Consider the following 15,522-nt stretch of genomic DNA (forward strand, 5'->3'; position numbering starts at 1 on the left):
GAAATTTAAGACTATTAAGTTACAAAAAAAATAAATAAATAAAAGTCAGACTCACAGAGAGAAATAAAGCTAAAGGTAGAGTAAAACTCTGGAAGACACAGTGCAATCAAAACAATCAGTGTAAGCCCCCTTGGTAGAGCTGTACTCTCCCAGTCTGTGCAACAGAGCCTAATATTCTTTAGCAACGCGTTCTGTTCCTGTCTACAAATACCTGGAAAACTCACTGCTTTGGGAAGATAACATTCTGCCCCCACTTCCAGTTGTTAAATAACATCACTGCAATCTGGCCTTTATGCAGTTAGTTTCTAAATTACAATATCAGAACCTGTGAAGAAGATATCATCTGGATATGTGACTCTTTTAAATGTAGTCTACCAGGTGTAACAAACACAAAAGTAATTCAAAAACTGCACTCTTTTTTTAAAAGAACTCCTTTTACCTTGTATGTATGATTTAGGTGGAGTAGCACTACTGTAAGCAAAGTGCTCCAATACTGAAGTATCTCGGGAAAAACAGAGTAATACCTGTAGAAGACAGCACACAATCAGCTGACAATCAACAAAGCAAAGCCAAATAGAGATTCAAGCACCCGATAAGATGGTACTGAAGAAAGTTAAAATGGTTGAAAGCTATCAACCAGCTCCATTTAGTGCCTTTTTAACATTTCCAGGCTTGCTTTCAGCTTGCTATGATATCATCTTCACATTCATTTGTTGTCAGCAAAATATCCACATCCTCCATCCAATCTTCCTCCTTAACTGTAAGCACCGGTTTACTCCCTTCTGTTATGTTATACTGACGTACAACTGAATAATCAGCATGTTGGAACATTCAGGAATGTTTGAAAAGTACTCTTCAGTTTCTGCTTAGCTCCCTCCCCCTTCCCATTAATGTCAGTAGTTCAAGTGGCTGTGCATGCACCTGGCTGCTTTGATGTCTAAAAGGTCATTTTCCCACGCGGTCACTATATCTTAGGGAAGTCCAAGTAAGAGCTTATGCAAATGAAGAATTTACATTTTAATTTACATGCACTTCCAGGGGACTGATCCTCATATTCTCTCTCATTCCCATAAGCTTTGCAGAATGCTTGCACCGTTCAGTACTTTCCAAAAAAAGCAAGTGAGAATATTTATCTCACATCCTTAAGTTCTGAAATGCATACTGTATTCTACAAAATACGTCTGTATTTTTCATTGCTTACATAAAGGAACAATTACTATTCATAGCAGTTGAGTAAAAAATTAAATATAAAAGCTTTCCTAGAAAACAGACAATAAAGTATCTCATCCTATAAACAGTTGAAAAAAATACAGTAATTATTTTACTTTAAAATGTTCTGTTTTCATGCATGGAGAGATTGCACTATCCAGAACGAACACAAGAGGGCAGAAGTAAAACAAGCTACAATTCGCAGACAACTAAACTCGTTCTTGCAGCTTTCAACAGTTTTTTCTTTGAACTGTAGCAGAGGTGTAAGATGTGGAGATGGTTTATACGGTGTTTTACTACAGAGTTTTTAACAAGTAAAATAAATCAAGTTTTCCTTCAACAAACTACTGGGAACATTTACTAGATGCATTTATCAAAAGGAAGCATGTAAAACTGTGACAACTGATTACCACTTTTATTTTTTTTAAAGCACGTCATATTTGAAAAATTTCCCTCCTATGAATCTCAAAATTACTCCTCAGAAACAAGCATCTTTCAAAAAATAAATAGTTTCTTTATCTTGAGCAGTTTAAGCTAAATATTATTTTTGTGCAATACACAATCATTTTCACAGCTGCCAAAATACAACTGACAATAACAATACACAGGCAAATGTAATTCTCTGTGTATGTTAACTGAGGTGAGAGACAGAGGAACTTATCTAGAAGGGACATAAATTGTGTCCTCTCATAGGGGAAAGAATGTAACCTTATTTGAGGTCACTCTCACCCACTAGGGGGGGGAATACAGCACCCAGTGACAGAATCTGGAAGTCTTTAAATTAAGATCATGTAACTTTACAAGAGGTAGACTCCAATCCAAACCCAAGTTCCAAGTACACTGGAGTGTACCCCAGAGAGCTGGGTGAGGCTCTCTGAACATATTCATCACGTATGATGTAAGATTCGAGAACTAAAATAGAACATCTGACACAAAATCAGTAATGAACCAATTTGTCAATTTCTGCATTATTTTTCTCATTCACAGAAATGCTGCTGCTGTAAGAAATAATGACACAATCCCTTTTTAAGTACAGAAATGTTTGATAAACTATTGGATATGATAAAGTCAATGCCGAGTTGTCATTGTGGAAGTATTTTTTTTTAATTGTAATCCATTAAAAAAAATCAGATGCAGATGTTAATTTTGTAACTGCTTTAAGCAGAATATATTTTTTGAGGATGTAATTTTAAATGTTAATGTTTAAACAATCACTACGTTAAAAATATCATATGTAGACATGATTGAATAGCATATTTAAATAGTAATCCACTTTTTTTTAACTCATATGAGCTAAACAACATTAAGGATAGCTTTCACTTTTATTAGTTCTCCAGATTACTAGCAGTTTTACACACAACCATCATAGAAAAACTCAGTTTCACTTAGTTCTAAACGAAAAAATTAAGCAAGTTTAACCTAACAAGTGTGACCAATTAAACTGATAGAACCATGGGAACGTGAAGTTTGCTGCATGATATGTATGTTGACACTGCAATCAAGTACACATTAGGAAATTCATAAATGTAATTTCCTTCTGACAGACAGCAATGAAGATAATTCTGTATAAATTAGCTGCATTTCATATTGCTAGTGACAGCTTTGGAAAGCAGAGAAGCTTAGAAGTAACCGTGCATATCATTACCTTAAGCAGAACCAAAGTCTCCAGTTTGAAAATTATGCCAATAAAATATTTTCTATGCTTATTGCAGTATATCACTGTGAGAGCTGTAAAACATAACTTTTGTTTTTAAACTAGAAATCTGAATATAATTCTCAAATTTTAATTTCTCTGCATGCCATAGCTCCTGTTAATCATTTGTATTATTACAAAGCTACAAAGAAGAAGAATATAGCTGACTTCATATTTTTTGTATTGGAAGAATGATTGAGGGTCCTTCAGTTTCTAGAAGAAAGTAATGGCTCTGAAAGGACGCTATACATGACACAGCAAGCACATATCTGTTGAGGGTCTCATTAGATTCTGCCACAGCAATATCTAACGAATTAATTATCTAATGAAAAATTAAGTTACCTACCTGATATAAATAATCCTCAAATACAAAATAGTAGTCATCATTGCTTGCCGTTAGCTTTACATCCTGAAATAAAAACACAAAGCAGTTTGAAGGTGAAAGACATTTTTTCAGACTTTCACAGAAGCCAAACTTAACACAGTGGTAGAAGACACTGTTTCACCACTTAATCACAAACAAGCTTACAGTTAAGCATACACTCCATACTTAATATCATGGTTTTGCATTATAAAGTGGATTATTAAAGTATTTAGAATTGAAACTTGAAATGAAATCATTTGGGCCCTGGTGCCGTCTTACTTCAGAAATCATTTATTCCTCAAAATGAAGTTACCATTTTCTCTACGACTGTTTCTTCAACAGTTTAAGCAAATGTCTTACACAAGAGCCACTTCAGGAACAAGGAGAGTTTACAACAATAAATTCACTCCAATTATTCTGACACTTCTTACAATAAAACTTTGTAACATTTTCTTTGTTAAAAAAAAAGAAAGCAAACAAAAAAACAGCCACCAATAAGATACTGCTGTGATGACTTAATAAAGCACTTGGTCACTGTTGCATGAATTACTTACTTTGTAAATCAGGCTGTCCACTAAAAGGTCATGCTGAATCACATTTGACTTAAGCTGCTCATAATACAAGATATCCTAAAATTGAAAATATTATAATCATCCGTCTGAGACAAAACTCTGATTTATGTTTAAACTAAGAAAGATGATTTTTAATAATAATAAGAAAGGAAAAATTAAAAGCATATTTTAAACTCAAAGTCCCACTACATAATTTAGAAAGCATTCTATCACTGCTTACATTTACAGAAATGAGGCATATATTTGAGACTTAAAAGTGAACTCCCCTTTAAGTTTATCCATATATTTCATAATTAATAGAATGAGAATGAAGGAACTAATTCAAACCAAAGATTCTCAGCTTCCAACTTTTGGGTTGCTATACCGTCAAAGCAGCTTCAATACTTAAAATCACTGTGATAATTTTTTAGTCTTTAACCTCTATTTTTATGCATCTCTCCATTAAAGTGTTCTGTCATATCTTCTAGCATTAGCGAGCTGGTGCTAATATTTTATATTAATCTAATATGAATCTCTACATTTCTAAAACTCAAGGAAAGATTAAATGATTAAATACATCAAACATATTGTGAAAATTACAAATAACTCAGACTTCTTTAAAAAACTTCAATTACTTGCTCACTGCATACATTATAAAGGAAGAGAATGAAGTACAGAAAAGGTTAAGGAACATCACAACTGTTTTTTGTGTTGATCAAAACCTGGTAAGTGGTGAACAGCATACACATAGAAAGTTATTGGAATTAATACATTACTAAACATAATTTGAAATGAGGACAAATGCATTATTCCTTAAGTACTAGTAATTACCACAGGGAATGAGGAGGAAAAAAGAAAAGAAGCCTAAATAGTACATTAATTCTTTACAAAGGGTGACAAATATTTACTGAATATAAACAACTAGCAGTATGAATGCAGCACACTTTGTAAATGCTACAGATCACTACTCTAATATTCAGGTTAAAAATTTAAAGCATCAATACGGCAGTCTATATAAGTGCAGAACTGTTGAAAAAATAATCTGTGAAGTTTTTCTGTTTTTTTTTTTTCTCTTCTCTTCAATAGCTGTACATATTATGACAGAAGGGGCTAGCAAAAAAAAAAACAACTTTTTTTCCATGCTCAGCACATTGCCCAATTAACTATTTCAAGACAGCATTCAAATCGTTTAAGGAACATCTAGCTAATTTCTCAAATACACATGAAAAAAAAAGAATAGTTTTAACTTTGAGAAAATAGTAAGACAGAATGGCAAGAAGACGAGAGAGGTTTACTCTCTCATCTGTCAACTTTTCTTTAGTGAGTCAACTTTTCTTTAAAATCTAATCATCCAACTAGATTCCAAAATACACTGTCAAGGCAGCAAGGTGATGAGCTCTGAAGCTCCTGAAGATCACTTCCAACACTGGAATGAAGTCCAAATAGAACATTTCAACATTAGAATGAAGTCTTCTGTTACTCTACGTAGGCAAAAAACAGTAAGACAGTTTGCATAGCACACAGCCTGCAGTCCAACAGAAGCCTTATGATCTCATTTTTTACAGGCCAAAAAATGAGACACAAAAAGTTTAACTTATTTACAAATAATCACTCAAAAAACCATGACAGTAGTAGACAATGAATTAGGATCAGCGGTTCTTCATCTATAATTTTCACCAAAAATAATCTCTCTGAGCTACACGTTCCTTAAAAGAGAGCTGTCCTAGACGGTTCATCACAAGAAGTTGCATAAATTTCTTCTTGATTGTCCTTAGACTCCCACGTAATTATGGGCCAGCTGTTTAGAGTAGGATTCATTAAAGCATAAATTGCTTGTTCTAAGGCACACTGGCTGCTTAAACATCACAAGAGTTAGGCAGCTCAGGATACCAGTGAGAAAAAGGAAGCCACTCTGTTAAGAACAGTGTTACTTCATATGCTGGCAATCCACAGGTAAACCCTCAAAAAAGGTGCACTTTGAGTGTCTTCAAGAACCGAAAGGCTTCTGTTCAACAGGAAATCATAGCTTGTAAAACTCCGATTAACAGAGCTCCCCTTTCTTGCTGAGGAAGTTTTGGTCAAGCTCAGAATCAGAACTCTAAGGATATTTTATACATATAGTACAAATATCACATCTTGAGCCATTACTCTGTGTTCTCTTTATAGTCACTAACCCCTTGCAATTTAACTAGCTTAAGATAATACAAATCATGCTTCAGTAGCATCTAATTTTGCAGATTATAAAATCACCCTAGAACAGAGAGTTTACATCTTCAGAGAACTGTAAAGTCAATAGGAAAAGCACCTGAAGTTACTGCCCTCAAAGTTCAACAGCAAATCAGTGATGTTTTTACTTCCAAATTCCCATTTAAAAAAATGTTTCACTCATCATTTTTCAGATTTATCTATTAACTTCTTTGTTTTGTCTGCCCATTTGTGCAACAGAGATAATAGTGTTTTTGTGCTAGTCATAGAACTTCGAAGCTTCATGAATTAATGCTCATATGCCAATTCAAGCTCTTAAATTGCTATGTATATGTAACTAATGCAGTGTATTTAAATTGCTTACATTTAACCAGACTTGAAAGCCAAAAAGATCAGGTTGCATTAAATAGTTATTGTGAGTCTACATTACTTTTAGTCTTTACAATGTTCTCAGGCATAGTTAACAGAAAACATTTTAAAAAACACAATAAATTTCCATGTCAGTTACTTAATGTAAGTCAAATGCAGTCCTAAGTCTCTGCATTTTACTTGAACAAACTAAATTCTGCTACCACAACTCTGAAAGCCAAAACAATAATATATTGTTTAGAAAACAGAAGCAGCAGCAGAGAACATTAACAACTTCATCATTTAGGAGTTGTTTGTATAGCACAAGGCTTTGTTTTTTTCCATGGTTTATTACTGAAGGAAAACATTATAAACAAACTTCTCATTGAATGCATTGAGAAGAGTTAATTTAGTGATATCAGATGGATCTGTCAGTTTCCCAGGAAATCTTACATAAACACAGCAGAAAGAACAGACATCAAAACCAGACTGAATGCTAAATCCACCTGAACTGACACTGCAAGTGAAGGTTAGAAGCAATTTCAATCACAATCAGAGCTCAGATGCATGTCAAGATAACATCAGAAGAATAAAAGCAAAACCTGGCATTCAAATATGAAAGTATATCAGAAGAATCAAATTGTTCAATTATTTTAGAAAAGACTGAAAAATATTTCCAAATTGAAAATTAACTATCTACATATATACACCACATACACTTGAGGCTTTGTTTGTAGCAATTTAAGGAATGGTCTCAGCTTTCCATTTTGTAATGTTAAGATATCTTAAAATATTACTCTATGAAGTACGACTGCAAGTTTATATAAAATAAAATCCAACCAACAAGCACAGAACAGATACAGCCACAGTTTATTTTACTGAATAACTAGCTAAATTATATCACATTAGCATTTGAACTGCAGAATATTTAGAGACAACATAATGCCCAAAATACAGTTGACAATTTTTCATGCGTTATCAGTAAGGAGTGCAACAAAATCCATATATTATCTGCCTACTTATCCACTACATTTTGAAAGAGAAAGGAAATTAATACTATAGAGGATTCCACTGAATGTGCTCATGAACAGAAATTAGCTGGAGCATGTTTTGTAAAACTGCTGCTGTTTTTTTTTTTTTTTTTTTTTTTTAAAACTGTCCCTGTTCATTCAGGAAAAGATATATTTTCCATCTCTGGGTATTCTAGGCTCATAAAAAAGCAAGGAACTGGAAGAACATAAAATTCTATGCTTGAGAACGAATGTCCATTGAAAATGCTTTTCTGGCTATTTTGCCCCAGAAAGACAATCTAAACCAAGCTCTGTAAAGAATATTTTTTTCCTCAGCATTCCCTACTGTGGGATACATCCCAGATTGATGACAAAGTTTGGATCTGCCCTTCATTACTGGTAATGGCTTGTAAATAACCAAGTTTTAGAATGCTACTGAACTTGGATGGAAAGTATTCAGAACAGCCACATTCTGTCTCATTAAGCAGAGAGTCAAAGGCAATCTCTTCTTTTAAAGAGAAAACTAACAACTTGGCTTCCCTCCCAGCAGTGGTGCAGAAGCATCCTGAAAATGAGGGAAGCCTACAGTGTAATACTCCTACTATAATGGCACAACGAAACTCATGCCCAAACAGTACTTGAAGAAGCAACCACTCATTTACTGTAATTTGAGAAAGAGATTCTAATAACCTAAAGTTTTTTTGTTATCATTTCCTTCTTTTTAATTCTCCAAAACTGCCTCAAATAATTGTAAAAAGCTGTTTGGAAGTGTGAGAGGAAAGTGATGTGAGGATCTGAACTAGCAAGCTACTAAATTGTATTTTATGTTTGCTTTGAAAAGGATTCATAAAAGATGCTGTACAGTGCTCATATCACAAGTTTACAAGACCAATTTCAATGCAGTTTTGCATGAAACTCTTATGGCATCATAATGAGTTGAAGAACTGTTTGGGTTATGATCCAAAGCTTGTTTTCCTTACAGCAGACACCTGTGAAACGTGAAAGACATCCTTAGTCACAGTGACCATGGTGCTACTGGGTTCTCTGCCATTTGAGAGGAGAGCTCTGAGTGGGAATCTGATACCAATCCTTAGCTGAGGAACTCCACTGATATTACATATTGTTACATAATGCCCTATTACAAACTTAGCACCTAACTTGTCATTATGTTTTTGAACCTAGAAAGTTACACTCAGTAAAAGCTGCATAAAGTATTCCTAATTTTGTTGTGCTAGACTTGTCAGAATTTTCAACCTGTTAACTCAAAACTGTAGAAAGAAAGAAAAAAACCCATATGAAATAATTAGAAAAAAGATGCTTTCTAAGCACTGTTCAAATGTGAATGGAGTGGATGAACAGGGCAACAAAAAAAGAAAAAAAGGAAAAAGGAGGATTTAACAGATTCTTAGTAACTGTGTGCCATTTGTTTGGTGCAATGAATGAGAAAGATGTCCCACAGGAAAACCTGTGACTGTGTGATCTGAGGTCATAAGATAATACATACATACACACTCACACAGCAAATTGGACTGTCTGCACAGACTATTAACTGTGACACTACTTGGCTTTAAAATGTTTGACTGATCAACCATAAAAAATGCTCTTTTAAACAGCTTCTCTAAAATGTACCATTACAAATAAAAACTAGTAAACAATTCATTGCTTGGCAGTGTGTTAAAAAAGTCTAAATAACTGCATGTAGAACTTACAGTTGCTGATTATGATGCTAGATTGCCAGTATCGTTCCTTACTTGGCTGTGTACTAATTTTATACAGAGGCTGAGCTTTATTGAATAATTTTTCCCAAACAACAATATTTGATGCTAGCACACACAATGGCTATATCATACCAAACACTTGTAACTTTTTAGATTAAAAGAAGGAAATCATGATTCTTTTGAGTTATGGATGCACATATCTATGAATGTAATAGATCCTAAACTGCAGATCAAAAATATTACAGTAAGAAACCCATGCAACCATACAATTCAACTCTAGCAGAGAAACAATGCACAAGAGGTAGAGTGGAGAAAAAGCATTAGATAAACCAATAAAGCCTATATAAAACATAGCAGACTGAAAAAAAAACAGCTCCAGGTGTCTGAAAACTGCTTTGCTATATTTTGCAAAAAATGAAGCAGTACATGCAAGAAGGTCTCAGTTAATGCTCTGGCAATAGTTATATTGTGAAACCCTAACAAAGCATAGAATGAGCTATGGACATTCAACTTATAACACAGCTACAGTAACTCATGTGCTATCCCACCTGCCTACAAGCATTCTTCTAGGTCTCTGTCAGAAAGCCTATTGCTTCAAGGTATTTTTTTTTGTAGAACTCAAAATCCATAAAGCAATTAGAACTTACAGCCCAGGATAGCAAACACTATGCTACATTATGCAGAAATAGCCTTGGAAAATGAGCTAAAAGGTTCTGTTACATTTTAAAATTTCAGCTTAGCATACCATACAAGTATTTGTATACAGTTACACAGAGCTTTGGTAGATTTTCCCCAGTACAGTGTATCTTTCTACATTTTCAATCATTTCTGTTCTATGTGGAAGGAAGTGGGTGATTTTTTTTTTTTTCTGTTTTCCAGTTCCTAATTTCAACAATTTCAAGCTGTTGACAGACTTGCAGTTCTACATCATTTCATCCATCCTCACTTACCACTTTTTCTTGAGGTTACTGTTAACACTCCCTAGCCACTTGACATTACCTTAGCTGCACCACAAAACATTGTCTCACCAGTAACTGCCTACATATAGACAAATAAGATCATTCTCAAGCCTATGAGCCCTGTAGAATATCACCTGAAGGAGAATGTCTACTGCACTCAATCTCTGAATACTATGTACATATTAAGTTGCTGAGCATGTAGGAAGTTATCACAAATATGATGTTAGTGAGAGTATGTTAGCTGTGCTCACATGAACATCCACATGCATGAAGTTGGAGATGTCTTGCTATTTACTACAAGTAAAAATACATACATGAGCAGATGTGATAAAACAGCAAATGCACTGCTCCCTGGCTTACTTAATGGTAAACAGAGTTAATACTCTCACAGCAGAGGCTAACCTTTAACAATATCTAAAATATTCACACTTCATGCATACTATAAACACACATTCAAAACTACTATAAAATAGAGTTAACTTCTAAAGACATAACAGTATTCTTGACAAATACATTAATGGACAAATATATCTTGTTCCCCTTTAAAAGGAAAAAGGGCTGTTGAGAAATGTCCACATCAGTTTCAGGAACTAGATTTTGGTAAATCTATTTCCGTACTAGCTCATGCTTTACAGGAATATGAAATGAAATATTTTATCTTTTTATTATTATTATTATTCTATTGACTTTCAGTCATCAAAACAAAATACTGGTGTTTTTTTTATTCAACTATTCACTTAATGTAGCAAGATAAAGATGCTCTTAGAGCCCATAAAACTTAGCAGAATACAAAGAGATGCAGTGTAACTGACAACATTAATTTCACAAGAATAACACTCCTGCTCCCTTAAAGAGGAAGACTTCTATTAAATTATTAGACCAACTTAAACTTTAGAACTTGAATCTTGTGTTAAGTATCTCCATTAAAATTTACAATATTTTATTATTATTTCAACAACTCTTTTTTCTACAGAAGATTTGATCTTTATATCCTAGAGAAAAAAGCCAACTCTAGTTTTTCAAAAAAGCATAAACTAAGTAATTCCAATTCCAGGTCATACAATTTTAATGAAGACTTGTTTTTGCATGAATACTTGCTAACTAAATTGTCAGTGAACAAAAATCAGGTTTATTTTTAAGGATATGGTCTTATCATTATACTCTAGTTACCAGCCACATGTTATAAGAAAGTGACTACATCTTCAAAGAACATGAAATACAGTAAAATTGTCACATTTATAGCTAAAATTTAAACTCTGCGTGTTACTTTAATTGAAATCAAAATATTCTATCAAAATATTCACAATTCTGCCATGACTTAAATAAGGATTTAACTTCCTACAGTATGAACACACTAGATATACCGATTGTCTTCTAATACTGCAGCAGATTTCATTCTTGAGGACTTGAGTAAAACTCAAAGTACTAAGAAAAAGTGCTACTACAAAAACAGGCATGAATGAATCCACAAATGTAAAGCAATTTACAAGAGATGCATATGCAGATTATGATTGGTTCTAACAGACAAGAAAAAGGCATACGTTTTCTTTTTATAAAACTTCAGAGTTTCAGTCTTCTTTATAATACTTCTTTCTTATCCCCTTTTAAAAAAAGTCAGCACCATTAAGGAAAAGCTCAGAAGCTAGCTAGATCAAATGAATAACCTGTTCCATAGTATTTTGCTTATATACCTAGAGAAGAGCCTAAAAGACTTCACCACAGCACTGAGGTTTCTGAAAGGAATGTGTATCAGTTAGTGTGAAGACTCAGTAGAACATTTCTATTCTTGAAAAAGATGGCTAAAAAATGTGCTTGCATATACACATTCACATTTTGCTCTTGCTCTGCTCCTTACCTCTGGCTGATTAGAAACATTCAGAATGAGGGCCCACAGATCAGCTCGGAGTGCTGTTGGACATCCCTGACGAACATACTGTTGAGCTGCAGCACTATCTTGTTCTGCTAAAACTGTAAAAAGTGAAGCAAGTAATAAATAACTGTACTTTAAGAATTCCAAATTTTATCAGACTGTCAAGTTCTTTCTTTTTTAATTATTTTTATTAAGTAATGAAAATTGAATTTATACAAAAAATAACATGAGTTCTGTAACATTTCTATGTATTTGAAATGGACATTAGTCCGGGATACACAAACAAAAATACAAAAGGAAGACAATACCGTAGTATAAAGAAACATTATATTTCATTGAAATATAATGACTTCCTTTTTTCTGCTTACGTAGTTTATTACAGTTTTCTGTGCAAGCAATTGTTTGGAAACATTTATTTTAGGTGATGTTTGTTATATGGAGAGAATTCAAACATTTATTTGACAAATAAAACACATACGTGCAGGTAACAAAGAAAGCAAGAGAGTAAGGTTAGTCCCTGACCTATCTGACTAATAGTTTAAGTGCAGTTTAGCCCTATAAATATGTAACATGAGTATTCAGGAACAGGGTGTACAGTCTAGTTAACCATGTTATAAACATTAAATAAAGAGAAAATATCTAAAAAATCTGGTTTCCACAATGCAGTTTTGAAGTGTCTCCTTGGGAAAGAAAATAACTGACATCCTGCCATTCGTGGTAGAATAGCACTTCATTGTCTTAACTTGAGCCTAGTTACAGCTTCTAGGCTGACAACAAGTGAAACAAGCAGTCACACATAGCCATACATACAGAATACTCCTATATGAGTGATATCTTATATCAAATATGAGATTGCCATTTACTCTGGTTTTCTATCTCCCCTATTTTTATGTTAACTGTCTAGAGATGGGTTTGGAAGAATATTTCTGTGAGCTGATTGACTTTTGTGAAGTATTTGGGTATTTTGGAAAGTACTGTGAACCATAATGTAAATAATTTCAAGATGGAAAATACCAATTTAATTGAGGAATTTATGAAACTCAGATTTATTTTGGATTTTTCAGCTTGACTGCTAGTCTGTGATTAAAAAACTAAGATGTAGATAGATTGTAATACCAAAAAACTTAACTGCCAACAGATCAGTATTGTTCTGGTAGTGAGGAGCTTCCAAATCCGTATCCTCCAGTTTTTTACCAGTCTCTCAAAAACAACTCACTTTTCTAAATTTAACTGTTGTTAAATATGTTATATTCACCATATCAGTCTTGTAATGGAAGGTCAGATGAGATCAGATTCACAAACCTACTGAACTGATTCCTCTCTTTTCAAGTACTGAGTAGACTGGTCTGCCAATTTTTTGTTTAACCTGCAGAGCACTAACACAGATGTTGTGTGTTGTGTTCTTCCCCAAAAGATCAAAAAAGAAAATACATTCCTGCAATTCCCACAAAACTTCAGAAAAGACTGTGATTCATCTCAGTGCCTATGAGTGTTCACCTTACCTTTTTTTTACTGAGACAAAAAGTATGAAAAAATAGCTTTTTTATATACGAGTTCTTCAATACAATAATGGAATCACAAATTAAAATACAATAAAACCAGCTCCTCAGACTAGGAAATGTTTTATGTAAAAGAAAATCAATGCATCTGTGACAGGCAAGATCATAAACAACATCCAACAGAGCATGAAAAGGAATTCCTCAAATGAAATAAAATATTCATGGTCAAGACTTCAGTTTACAGGATAGTGATACAAGAAGGAGGAATGGTTTTAAACTGAAGCAGGGGAGATTTAGCTTAGATGTTAGAAGGAAGTTTTTCACTCAGAGGGTGGTGATGCACTGGAACAGGTTGCCCAGGGAGGTTGTGGATGCCCCATCCCTGCAGGCATTCAAGGCAAGGCTAGATGTGGCTCTGGGCAGCCTGCTCTAGTGGTTGGCAACCCTGCCCCTGGCAGGGGGTTTGAAACTAGATGATCTTTAGGGTCCTTTTCAACCATTCTACGATTCTATGATTCTGTGTCTTTGCACATACAAAAAGCTAAGACAGACCGTGTAATTGAGCCTGCACTACACAGACAAGAGACGAGCATTAAAAATTACATTACGTGAGGATTTACATTTCAGTAAGCTTGAGTGGAGAATATTCTGGGACAGAACAGAAAAGAACTGGGATTGTTTAGACTGGAGAAGAAAAGGCTCACAGGAGAGCTCTCTTCAGCTACCTGAAAGGAGACTGTGGTGAGGAGGAGCTTGGCCTCTCCTCCCATGTAACTATTGACTGGACTAGAGGGAATGGTCTCAAGCTGGGTCAGGGGAGGTTCAGGTTGGACATCGTGAAATACTTCTTCTCCAAAACAGCGGTCAGGTGCTCGAATGGGCTGCCCAGGGAAGTGGTTGAGTCACTGTCTCTGGAGGCATTCAAGGAGCATTTAGATGTTGCACTAAGGGACATGGTTTATTAGTGGGAAATATTGGTTGTAGGTGGATGGTTGGACTAAATGATTTTGGAGGTTTTTTCAACCTTCATTATTCTGAAGAGGAAGGTGGACTGTACCCTAACGGGTTGCACTTGGAACAGAGAACAATGGACAAAAGGAGAACCACAAAAAGAGAAGAAAGAAAAATCATTGACTGTTTAGTTAAACAACACAAGGGGATGGAGGACTTTTGGAATTGCATCAATCCCCTTTTTTGTTTGATAATGTTTAACAAGAATCACAAGAGACAGTAACTAGTGGACAGTGATGGATTTCAAACATTCCTTGTATGGATGCTCTTATAAGCAGACCTGAACTAAGAAATGTTCATTCCTTTTCAGATCATTTCTCATCCTTCAAGGAAACTCCTGAACATTTTCAGAAAAAAAGGTGTATACATGGTGGTTAAGTATTGCAATACTTAGCAACCATTAAAATTCCGTTCTGACACACACGCATAAAACCCATTACATTAATGAGAACTGTGTATGCAGGGGAAAGAGTCCAGAATCTTTTGATTTTAAAATGAAATTCAGCAGTGACCTAAGTTATAACCAAAAAGCTGCATGCCTATGCTTCCTATTTAATTTTAATGAAATATCTGTGGAACTATTTATCCGATAGCTACTGGTAGACTGCCATGCTTCCTTTTCCATCCTTGTCTAAATTACAATGTTATTATTGACTATGTTTTGTTCTAGTCTGCCTAACTCGTTAAAATTCCAAAGGCCTATGAGATACAAAATTACTAAATGTATCTGTAACTAGTTAGGTTTCTTTTATTTTACAGACAGAAATAGATGCCTACCTTTTTGTCCAATACACACGTGCTCATTTTCAAAGAACTCTAGAAAATAAAGAGATAAAGATGAACTGTAAATATAAGAAAGAAAAAACAACTGGTACAATATATATTTTTTCTATACATCTCTAGCAGTAAAAACCAACTGAATGTGATGTCACTAAAAATAAAACTGCATCAGCATCGATGTTCCTTTTCAAGGAATAATACTAAAGAACTTCTGGTCTGAGAGATAAAAATACAAAAGGAGCACTGTACTGCAATAACTAAGACTTCTGACTAGGTCAATTTCAATTTTAAAAGAAAAATAACTT

The 15,522-nt window shown here is 34.2% G+C and overlaps 1 protein-coding gene across 3 annotated transcripts in view; it reads right to left on the reverse strand.

Annotated features, from left to right (window-relative positions):
• TBC1D19 (TBC1 domain family member 19) overlaps positions 1-15,522 on the reverse strand; it is a 45,043-nt gene that overhangs the window by 9,993 nt on the left and 19,528 nt on the right. For all 3 annotated transcript variants that reach the window (XM_065735711.1, XM_065735712.1, XM_065735713.1), the window contains 5 exons: positions 15,215-15,253; positions 11,913-12,025; positions 3,821-3,895; positions 3,249-3,311; positions 440-524 (listed from right to left, as the gene is read on the reverse strand). In XM_065735711.1, the coding sequence (XP_065591783.1) occupies positions 440-524; positions 3,249-3,311; positions 3,821-3,895; positions 11,913-12,025; positions 15,215-15,253 (375 nt within the window). The remainder of the gene's footprint in view (positions 1-439; positions 525-3,248; positions 3,312-3,820; positions 3,896-11,912; positions 12,026-15,214; positions 15,254-15,522) is intronic.

This window comes from Cyrtonyx montezumae, unplaced genomic scaffold (genome assembly GCF_038088225.1).
Source record: "Cyrtonyx montezumae isolate F1298 unplaced genomic scaffold, pur_monq_1.0 scaffold_2, whole genome shotgun sequence".
NCBI classification, from domain to species: domain Eukaryota; kingdom Metazoa; phylum Chordata; class Aves; order Galliformes; family Odontophoridae; genus Cyrtonyx; species Cyrtonyx montezumae.